This window comes from Muntiacus reevesi, chromosome 16 (assembly GCF_963930625.1).
Source record: "Muntiacus reevesi chromosome 16, mMunRee1.1, whole genome shotgun sequence".
NCBI lineage: Eukaryota > Metazoa > Chordata > Mammalia > Artiodactyla > Cervidae > Muntiacus > Muntiacus reevesi.
The window spans coordinates 16,332,811-16,344,799 of NC_089264.1; the positions used below are offsets into that span (position 1 = coordinate 16,332,811).

An 11,989-nucleotide genomic window follows, 5' to 3' on the forward strand; every position below is an offset into this window, starting at 1 on the left:
GGTCAACGGGATTACAGTTGGACACAACTAAGCCCCTGGACAACAACAACAAAAAAAACCATCTGAAGTATGAAACTTTAATGCTTTGGCTTTCTCAAATTTCTAAGTTAATCCACTTATTTTGCAGAAACTTTCTAGTCCTTTCTTCTGTCAAGCTGTTCAGTGGAACTGTCTTTAGTAGGGAGGGAAGAGTCCTGACAGACAAGAACTCATGCTGAGCTACTCAAGACTTTTAACACCTATTTACTCTATAAGCCAATCAAGTAATTGAATTTATTTTAAAAGTACCAACTTTTAATTAAATTTCTATCAAACACAACACTACAGGATCACATGTTCATGCAGTCAGCCTAAGGCAGAGAAGGGTTTAATCTACCTCAAAATCCAGTGTTTTTCAATTATATGCCCAATAAAAATTTTAGTGATTAAACATAAGGGCTATTGTTTCTTATGCTGTTTACTGGGGGTGCCTCAGTCAATGAACACACCACTTGCAAATATTCTAGCAACATAAGTGGCTCTGGGTAATATATAAAACCTACACCTCAATTTACCCCTCACTCGTAAGCCAGAAATCACCACAGATAGTTGTGTCTCACACAATTAAGATGTTAAGTGCTATGGAGACGACATTAAGTATCATTAATAAGTTTATAATGGCTGTGAGTTCAAGTGCCACCTGGCCACTTAAGTTTTGCCATGGCTCTTCTGCAAAAATGTTAAAGGGCATGGCCTTGATTTTAATCAAGAGAAAACACTCCTCATGACCTAATACTAATAGTAAACACCTAAATGGGAAAAGGTCAAATTTTACAGAATTCAGATACTTTTCCAGCTTCTAAATTCTTGGCTTGTGAAAACAGAACCTGCTTTCTACTCTCCCTTGAGATGGGAAATAAGCTTGACATGTCCTAAGAAATGACCTTATAAGAACTGATCTTGGAAGACAATTCAGAAGAGCTTATGTAGACCACTTTCAAGAATACTTGATATAGTCTTAAGTGTTAGCTGCTCAGTCATGTCACTCTGCAACCCTATGGACTGCAGCCTGCCAGGTTCCTGTCCATGGAATTTGCCAGTTAAAAATACTGAAGTGGGTTGCCATTCCCTTCTCCATGGGCTCTTCTTCACCCAGGGATCAAACCTGACCCTCCTGCATTGCAGGCAGATTCTCTACCAGCCGAGTCACCAGCGAAGTCCACTGATAGTCTAAATACTGCAAGAATGAGCTATTACTAAAATCTTTAGAGAGGTAAAGAACCTGCAATTAATGCAAGAGACCCGGGTTCCATCCCTGGAGATGGGAATGGCTATCCACTCCAGTATTCTTGCCTGGAGAATACCAGAGGAGCCTTGTGGGCTACAGACCATGGGGTTACAAAGAGTCGAACACACCTGGGCGACTAATACTCTCACATTATTTATTAACAGAAACAATATAACATAGCCTCTAAGAGAAACTACATTGCACTCCATATTTTAATGTTGTCTAGAGGTATCATCAAAATTCCAGCAATCACTGACCTCCAATTATTTTCAGAAAAAGTGATCACTAAAAATTGTAGTGTGTGTGTGGGGACTGTCTAGTTGCCACAGAAACCAAACCTGTACACTAACAAATCACAACAGAAGCAACAGAATGAGGCGTTTGATTTATTACTCAAAAATGGTTCATTCTTTATTTAGCCTTCTGACTCTGTGCTTGTGCTTTCAATACTTTCACAACGATCTTCTGCTCTTCAATAAGGAAAGCACGCTTGATCCTAGAAAAGAAAATACTAGTTTAAAAAAAATCCGAGCCACATGGCTGCACGGCAGAAACCAACACAGCAGTGCAAAGCAATTCCCCTTCAATTAAAAATCAAGTTTAAAAAATCAGTCTTTTAACACTGGAAATTAATTTTACTTCAATAAATTGGGGGGGGAGCAGGGAGAAAAGAACTGAGTTGAGCATATCAGCTAAGATTCCCAGAAGAGTAAAGGAAACCGACACAGGTATAGATTTAAACCTTAAGCTGAGATTCTATGGACAGACCTTTTCAGCCTAAGGTGTTCTTCCTACACTGGAACTTAAAACAGGTTAATTCAATTTTATGCCAGTAATAACTCTTCTGGGCCATGATAAACTATAAACTCATCCCACAGGAGACTGTCACTTATGACAGCTTTTTTCATCACTGGGATTCAAGACTTTTAATAAAACTACTACATTAATCAACATGTCTTAGAACGTCCCTTTAGAGAGGAAATGCACAACAATCTCCTGGTGTTCCAGTGGTTAGGACTCTGAGCTTTCACTGCCAAGGGTCCAGGTTGAGAGAGGAAAGCGTTTTATTTATCACTATTATTACAGTGTGTTAAAACCTGGCAAACAGCAAGCCCTCATTACCATTTGTTAAAGCTACTTCCACAGATAAAGCACTCATTTAACTCCCACAGAAACCCACCCCCATGCGCCCCGTTGGTACCCCTGGATACCCTCCAAACCCTGGGGTTTCTGACTCCTTCAAATGTCCCAGATGAAATCACACTACAGAAATAGCTGATATCCTTCTTATCAGAGCAAAACAGACTCCCTCAGTGTCACAGCAAACGCTATGCTTTAAGCTATGCTACAGATCTACACCCTAGCTACTCCAGAAGCTAGGGCCTCATTTTTAACAAATATGCTCATGGGGTTACATTCAGCAGAGCCCGGGAACCAAAGATTGGTAATAAGCTCCTCTACCTTGAAATTCACAACCTATTCATCCAATGTACCTTTCCAATTTCATTTCTCATTCTCTCTGGAATCTAAATGTCAGACTGAACCATGCTCAGTCCCGATCGGCAATGCCCTCTTCACCTCTTGTGAAAACTTACCCATCATTCAGGTTCCACCTCAAATACTATCCCCAGATTCTTAGCTAGTTTAATGTCACTTCTCCAAACTTCAACCATAGTTAAGTTTTCCTGTGTAAGTTACATATATTTTGCTTGTCTTTCTATCAATGTAACACACCTAACCTCCCCTTACAAATTAAGTCCTGAAAGACAAGGTGAGGTGAGATTTGGTACAGGCACTGAGCCAGATCACTTCACAGAACAAGCTGAATGAACTGGAAGCAAACCACGTCTCTGAGCCAATTTATCTTATAAAGACCAACACTTCTCACATCTTTCCACTTAGGTCTTTGCCCCCCCCCCCCCAATTATTTTTATTAGTTGGAGGCTAATTGCTTTACAATACTATAGTGTTTTTTGCCATACATTGACATGAATCAGCCATGGATTTACATGTGTTCCCCATCCTGAACCCCCCTCCCACCTCCCTCCCCATCCCATCCCTCACTTAGGTCTTTGGAGACAACTTAATGCAGCCAGTGAGGTTAATTAAGAGCAAGAGCCTCAACAAAACCTGGGATGAACCCCCTTACCAGCTATGAAAACTTTAAGCAACAAGCCTTGGGTTGTCCAAAAAAAAAATAATAGATTGATACCTCCCTGATGGGACTTTTGACAGCTTTTCTTTTTAAAACAGTAAGGCCGCACAGCTTAGTATGCAGGATCTGTTCCCCAACCAGGGATGGAATCTGGGCTCCCTGCATTGGGAGCTCTGAGTCTTAACCACTGGACCAAGTCCCTGACAGTGTTTATCATAAAACCGCTGAGCAAGTATTATCCTTATACACCGTACTCCTATCTATGCCACTACCTGGAGAATGGAACGGCAATCCACTCCAGTATTCTTGCCTGGAAAATTCCATGCAAAGAGGGATCTGATGGGCTAAAGTCCACAGGGTCGAAAATAGTCAGACACAACTGAGCACACACACACGCCACACACATCCTTGGGCATATCCACAAGACCCAACAATCTCCCAATAACCCCCTTTATCCCCAGTCCAGCCTTCGGCTTCATGTAGGTGCCATTTCCTTAGCCTTAACAAAGTAGAGAAACCGTTCCAAGCATGTACCCTTTGTTGAATGCCTTTACTATCCACACTGGGGCACATTCAGTCTCCGAGACCCCAAAGGTTTCCCTGCCCTGTTGAAACCTCATCAATCCCCACATCTGTAAGAATCAAGCCAAAAACCTGTCCTTTAGGGCCCTTCCTGACCTGTGACATCTCTACCTTTCCCAACATCTCCCACAATGCGCTGCTCCAACCACATCAGAACCATACCCAGCTATTTTATTTCTACAATGTTTACTTTCCACTCCCCATCATCAACCTAACCTTCTTACTGGATCGGGACTCAACTTTTAATTTCTACACAGCATAAAGATGTCAAAATGTTACTAAATTAATTGGAACTAATATAATTTTTAAATTCCTACAGCACCAATTATCCCCAATCAAGCAAGGATTGTAGAATATGCCACTTTTGTTATTTTTTCACTATTCTAATGATTAGCACACAGTGCCACACAAACACACACACTTAAGACAGCCCCTCTGATTTCAGTTACTTACCTGTCGCGGACACATTTAGCACACATGGAACCACCATAGGCTCGGCTGACGTGTTTCTTCGTTTTAGACAACCTCATGAGAACTTTAGGTCTCACAGCACGAACCTGCATAAAGAAAATGTTGAGATTATTTTGTGAAGCTTTAACAGGAACAGAAATTTTCCTTGATATTTGATGAGTGTGAAGTGTAAACATTAACGATCTACACAACAGCATTTCACTGTACTTGTCTTACAGGCTTTAAAAGAAAGTCTATGTTCTTCAGATTTGGATCATAAACCCTTAGTAAATCCCCACCCTCCTACTGGTGACCTCTCCTTCACTCACTCTCTTATGGAGGAATTAATGTTCAGAAGCTCAACCCCTGTTACTTATTGCAAAAGGTTCACTCACGCCTCTGAGTCGGCCTGGGCACACACCACATGCGGATTTTGGTGCTTTCCCAACCTTCTTGGTGTAAAGGTAAACAATTCTATTACCAGGGGTTCGGGACCTAGGAAGTGAGAGAACAGACAATAGCTCAGCATTCCGCAGAATAAATGACAATACCTGTATTAAATTTTGTAAATACTTACAGCCTGGTTTTGTTAGAGGCTGTATTGTAGGACAGCCTACGGCGGTACGTCAGACGCTGCACCATCCTGAATGCCTAAATAGGTAAGAAATTAAAAAACCTTAAGATCACAGAGTTGACACATTACCCGTGTATGTTTTTACATAGGCTATCCTTGCACTAAGGTATCTTATGAGAAGGATTCCATGTTTTAAAACTATGGCTGGCCCTCTACGCGCAAATTCTGTATCCGCAGATTGAACAAACTGCAGATAAAAAATACTTACTTCCTTTTATTCAAGGGGAAAAAAATCTCAACAAGTTCCAAAGAGCAAACTGATGTGCTGTGTGCTTATAACTATTTACGTAGCCGTCTACATTGTATTATGTTTTATGAGCAATCTGCTGCTGCAATCTAGAGATGATTTAAAGTATACGGGAAAATTTTATATGAAGGACTCGAGTACCAGCGATTTTGGAATCCTCCGGCTTCCTGGAATAATCCCTCAGAACACCGATGGACAGCTATACTTCCCATTTTCCAGTTAACTACCCCAAATAACATATTAATAAAACACACATTACACTGGAACTGTCAGCCGACACGGAACTGGCCGTCTGCCTCTCCAAAACCAAGACAGAAAATTCCAAACTAAAACTTTAATCTTCTCTGCTAACAGACTTAGAAAGCATCTTGAAATGACCCTGACATGCCGCTCGTCGGCCCTCCCAGAGCACAGCTACAGGCGCGGCGTTAAAACGCGGCCCTAACACATAAGAACGTTCCGCGATTTCGCAGTTTCAAGTGGCCGAAACAAAACTCATTTGTTTCCTAACGCTGGACTGCGAAGGCGGCAAAGCCAGGGGTGGTGAGCTCCGGGCACTCACTGATTCAAAGAGAAGGTCGGGATCGAAGGATGTCTAAAGCTAAAATCAGCTAACCACCAATCTAGCTCCGAAGCCCTTACACCTATGCTAGGTAAACACACTGTGCCTGAGAGACCCTGGTCCCTGCAACTCCCCGGATGGCGGCCGATTGTAAGTGCAGTAGCGATAAAGCGAAGAAACAGGCAACCATACCTTTAGATGCCGTCCCCGGAAGAGGAAAAAGGAAGTCCTCGAGGGGTCAAGGGTCAAATATGACCGCGCATGACAGGAAATAGTCATCGGAAGAGGCGTGGTGACAAGGACGCCGCCATGTTGTACGGCAGTCTTGTAGCGCCCCTCCGTGGAGGGGATTCATAACACAGCCACGTTGTGCGTCAAGCGACGTGCCTCCCCTCCGTGGGCCGGATTGTGTTTCAGCCTACCGCCTACCGCAACAGCGACATACAGAGGTCATTTGGGGATCGGTGTAGAAACAAGAGATAAAGGAGCTAGCTGCAAAAGGGGGTGGGACAGGATCTACCTTTTCCCGTTCTCACGGGCGCTAGGACACATTGAACTTAAAGAGCATCAATTTTGGGGTTAGGCCTGAGTTTAAATCCCAGTTCTGACACTTCGCACTAGGTCACCTTTGAGAAGTTAGTATCCTTAACTGCTCCTTTTTTCTTGACATTCGTTCAAAGCACAAGTTTTACAAATTAGGATTTTTAATGCATTATCTGCTGATTATTAGTTGCGTTATGTTGGGTGAGTCCTTTAATCTCCAAAAGAAAGATAGTAACTACACTGCAGAATTATGTTCGTGATCAGAGGCATTATGAAGTTAAAGCACTCAGTACAGTTTCTTGTAGAGAGTACTCAATAGATGGTGACTGATTTTAGGATTATGTGCAAAAAGTCTCTTGAGGCTTCACATGGGTGGTAGAGTTTGAGCTGGGCCTTAAAGATGAGGAGAAAGAAAAAAAATGTTTACATAAGTGCCTCTGTGTATTTTTCCAAGAAGAGAGTCCTTTGCTTTCATTACATTGTCAAAGGGGCTCAGGACATCCAAAAAAGTGAAGAGCACCTTGGGCTCTAAGGAAGACGGCTGAAAAGGGTCTTTACATACTGAGAGAGAGTTGTATGCAGGTGTATTGGGGAGTGCATTTAAAAAATACATCTTTAAGGAAAAAAGAAAGGTAAAATCAGGGGACCCACAATGTGGTTACTACTGAGGCCTTATCTGTTCCAACAGGAAGCTCTGGAATTGGTGTGGCTCTTCATCAGTTCAGTTCAGTCCCTCAGTCACGTCCAACTCTTTGCGAACCCATGGACTGCAGTACGCCAGGTTTCCCAGTCATAAACCAACTTCCAGAGCTTCCTCAAACTCACATCTATTGAACCAGTGATGCCATGCAACCATCTCATCCTCTGTTGTCCTCTTCTTCTCCTGCCTCAATCTTTCCCAGCATCAGGGTCTCTCCCAGTGAGCTAGTTATTCACGTCAGGTGGCCAAAGTATTGGAGCTTCAGCATCAGTCCTTTCAATGAATGGTGGTGGTGGTGATTCAGTTGCTGAGTTGTATCTGACTCTTGTGATTCCATGGACTGGGAACCTACCAGGCTCCCCTGTCCATGGGATTCTCCAGGCAAGAATACTGGAGGGAAAGAATAAATATTTAGTACTGATTTCCTTTAGGATTGACAGGCTGGATCTCCTTGCAGTCCAAGGCACTCTCGAGAGTCTTCTCCAACACCACAGTTCAAAAACATCAATTCTTCAGCCCTTAGCTTTCTTTATGGTCCAACTCTCACATCCATACATGACTACTGGAAAAACCATAGCCTTGACTAGATGGACTTTGTCGGCTGAATAATGTCTCTGCTTTTTAATGTGCTGTCTAGGTTGGTCATAGCTTTTCTTCCAAGGAGCCAGCATCTTTTAATTTCATGGCTGCAGTCACCATCTGCAGTGATTTGGGAGTCCAAGAAAATAAGTCTGTCACTGTTTCTGTTGTTTCCCCATCTGGTTGCCATGAAGTGATGGGACCAGATGCCATGATCTTAGTTTTTTTAATGTTAAGTTTTAAGCCAGTTATTTCACTTTCTCACCTTCATCAGGAGGCTCTTTAGTTCCTCTTCGCTTTCTGCCATAAGGGTGGTGCCACCTGCATATCTGAGGTTATTGATATTTCTCCATGCAATCTTGATTTCAGCTTGTGCTTCATCCAGCCTGGCATTTCACATGATGTACTCTGCATATAAATTAAATAAGCGGGGTGACAATATACAGCCTTGATATACTCCTTTCCCTATTTGGAACCAGTCCATTGTTCCATGTCTGGTTCTAACTGTTGCTTCTTGACCTACATTCAGGTTTCTCAGGAGAGGGGTAAGGTGGTCTGGTATTCCCATCTCTAAGAATTTTCCACAGGTTTTTTTTGTTGTTGTTGTTTGTTTGTTTGTTTGTTTGTTTTGTGAACCACATAGTCAAAGGCTTTAACGTTGTCAATGAAGCAGAAGTAGATGTTTTTCTGGAATTCTCTTGCCAACAGATGTTTGCAATTTGATCTCTGGTTCCTCTGCCTTTTCTGAATCCAGCTTGAACATCTAGAATTTCTCTGTTCACATACTATTGAAGCCTCACTTGGAGAATCTTGAGCGAGTATGTGGGATGGGTGCAACTGTGTGGTAGTTTGAACGTTCTTTGAAATTGCCTTTCTTTGGGATTGGAATGAAAACTGATCTTTTCTAGTCCTGTGGCTACTGCTGAGTTTTCCAAATTTGCTGGCATATTGTGTGCAGCACTTTCACAACATCATCTTTTAGGATTTGAAATAACTAAGCTGGAATTCCATCACCTCCACTAGCTTTGTTCATAGTGATGCTTCTTAAGGCCCATTTGACTTCACACTCCAGGATGTCTGGCTCTAGGTGAGTGATCACACCTTTGTGGTTATCTGGGTCAGGAAGATCTCTTTTGTATAGCCCTTCTGTGTGTTTTTGCCACCTAATATCTTCTGGTTCTGTTAGGTTCATACTGTTTCTGTACTTTATTGAGCCCATCTTTGCATGAAATGTTACCTTGGTATCCCTAATTTTCTTGAAGTGATCTCTAATCTTTCCCATTCCATTGTTTTCCTCTATTTCTTTGCATTGACCACTAGGAAGGTTTTCTTAGCTCTCTTTGCTATTCTTTGGAACTCTGCATTCAGATGGATATATCTTTCCTTTTCACCTTTGCTTTCCACTTCTCTTCTTTTCACAGCTATTTGTAAGGCCTCCTCAGACAACTATCATGCATTTTTGCACTTCTTTTTCTTGGGGATGGTCTTGATCACTGCCTCCTGTACAATGTACGAACCTTCATCCATAGTACTCCAGGCACTCTAGAGAATCTATTCCCTTGAATATATTTGTCACTTCTACTATATAATTGTAAGGGATTTGATTTAGGTCATACTGAAAGAGTCATTTCCTAAGCAGGTTGATAAGAAGTCTAGGGGTACCCATGGAGAGAAGGGTCTGGAATTCTCAAGAAGGAAGAAAGGACAAGCTTTTTTTCCTCTACATTCCTTAGGATTATATAACAATGATGTATCCTGCCTGAGGACAGTCTCTGAAAAAATTCTGGCTAATTCTGTTATCTCAAATTGTAAATTATGGGAGTAGGTCTGGTGAGGTCTTCACAACCTCCAGACATTCTTTTGATTCACTGTAATAACTAATTTGAGAGAATATAATTCCATTGCTAACACTAGCAAGGTACTCTTTCTACCCCCTTCTGATGTCTATGTCAGAAGCTTTCTCTATCTCCTTTATACTTTAATAAAACTTTATTACACAAAAGCTCTGAGCGATCCAGCCTCGTCTCTGGCCCCGGATTGAATTCTTCTCCTCTGGAGGCCAAGAACCCCGGCGTCTTTGCGTGATTCAGCAACAACCTTTCAATATCTGCATGGTCTAGTGGTTTTTTCCTACTTTCTTCCATTTAAGTCTGAATTTTGCAATAGGGAATTCATGATCTGAGCCACAGTCAGCTCCGGGTCTTGTTTTAGCTGACTATATAGAGCTTCTCCGTCTTTGGCTGCAAAGAATGTAATCAGTCTGATTTCAGTATTGACCATCTGGTGATGTCTATGTGTAGAGTCATCTCTTGTGTTGTTGGATGAGGGTGTTTGCTCTGACCAGTGCGTTTTCTCTTGGCAAAATTCTATTAGCCTTTGCCCTGCTTCATTCTGTACTCCAAGGCCAAACTTGCCTGTTACTCCAGGTATCTCTTGACTTCCTACTTTTGAATCCCAGTCCCCTATGATGAAAAGGACATCTTTTTCTTGTGTTAGTTTTAGAAGGTCTTCATAGAACCATTCAACTTCAGCTTCTTTGGTACTAGTGGTTGGGACATAGATTTGGATTACTGTAATAGTGAATGGTTTGCCTTGGAAACGAACAGAGATCATCGTGTAGTTTTTGAGATTGCATCCAAGTACTGCATTTCGGATTCTTTTGTGGCTCTTCATAGCTGTCCTAAACTGGCAGGGAGCTGGGCCTCTGCACCCCCACATCAGCCAGTCTTTGGTCTGGCGGCTCCCTGACCGTGAGTGAGGCAGTCTTTTGAAGCTGAGAACAATGTCCAGTGACCCAGCTAATATCCTTAGCCCAGAAGAGAGGATTTGAATAGAGCATCTCAGTGTCCACTCAAGTTCCTTTCCAGTTTTTCCAGTCCAGTTATTGAGGTGAGAAAGCAGGTGAGGGACCAGGGACAGATTCCCGGTCCATGCAGAGACCTATGTCAGACTGTAAGATCTGTAATTCCATCCTGCTTCACATCTGTCACCACGCCAAATGGAGGGTCTGGTTTTACCCCTCCCTTTGCTGACTCTCACATAGCTGCTTCTCCCCTGACCTTGCCGTAGTTCCTTCTCTCCTTCCCAATCCTTCCCTTTTCATCCCTTGCAAAGCCTTTCATCTCTGTACCAGCCCTTGAGATGGAGGCTGGGACAGAGAGCCAAATGTGGTCTTTGAATGAATGAACGAATGAATGCATTTACTTGGAATATATTCCCTCTATTTCTGGAAAGACTTTCCCAGGCAGTTGAGTATAACAGAAGGTGGGAGCTGTTAGTACACTGCAGTGGGTTTAGTGGACCTGACCTATCTTTCCATGCCCACCTCCACCCCAGTAGATGAGAACAGTGGTCTCACTATCACAGTTTTCCCTTATTATACTTAACCTAGTTCTATAACGTGACTTTTCTTCTCTTTCAATCTGTATTTGCGTTTTTTCTCTATCAGACTTGCCAGAGATGTGGCACTGTTATTAAGCACTTCAAAGAACCTCATTTGCTTTTATTAATCTTTCTCTCTCTTAGTTTTTTGTTCATTAATTTCTGTGTACAGTTACTAAATATCTCCAGTTACACATTGTACTCTTTTTATAAAAATAATATTTTTATTTATTTATTTATTTTTGGCTGTGCTGAGTCTTCACTGTTGCGCGGGCTTTTCTCTAGTTGCAGCAAGCGGGGGCCCCTCTCTAGTTGCAGTGTGCAGGCTTCTCATTGCAGTGGCCTCTCCTGTTTCAGAGCCTGGGCTCTAGGGCTCGCGGGCTTCAGTAGTTGTGGCTCCTGGGCTCTAGAGCACAGGTTCCGTAGTTGTGGCCCACAGGCTTTGTTGCTCTGAGGCAGGTGGGAATCTTCCAGGACCAGGGATCAAACCCACATTTCCTGCATTGACACGTGGCTTCTCACCACTGAGCCACCAGGGAAGTCCTGTACTTTTTTTGTGTGTGTCCTGTACTTAAAAAAAAAATCTATTTATTTATTTGGCTGTATCCAGTCTTAGTTGCAGCACTTGAGATTGTCAATCTTCATTGGGGTATGTGGGATCTGTTTTAGTTGTGGCCTGTGGGATCTAGTTCCCCGACCAAGGATTGAACCTGGGCCCCCTGCATTGGGTGCTCAGTCTTAGCCACTGGACCACCAGGGATGTCCCCGCAGTGTATTCTTATCACTGTGTCTCTAGGCCCTTCTTCTGGTTATTGTTTGCTGTTTAACAAGCCATCTCAAACTTAGTGGTATAAAATAGCACCACTGTATTATGCTTATGGAGTCCATG

The 11,989-nt window shown here is 42.5% G+C and overlaps 1 protein-coding gene across 1 annotated transcript; it reads right to left on the reverse strand.

Annotated features, from left to right (window-relative positions):
- Positions 1-1,647: 1,647 nt before the first annotated feature.
- RPL34 (ribosomal protein L34) lies at positions 1,648-6,149 on the reverse strand. The gene is made up of 5 exons (XM_065907497.1): positions 6,090-6,149; positions 5,032-5,105; positions 4,850-4,949; positions 4,458-4,561; positions 1,648-1,763 (listed from the first exon to the last, which is right to left on the reverse strand). Exons 2-5 carry the CDS (start codon positions 5,094-5,096, stop codon positions 1,679-1,681), a joined length of 354 nt encoding a protein of 117 aa, XP_065763569.1. The 5' UTR covers positions 5,097-5,105; positions 6,090-6,149; the 3' UTR covers positions 1,648-1,678.
- Between the last annotated feature and the right edge of the window lie 5,840 nt (positions 6,150-11,989).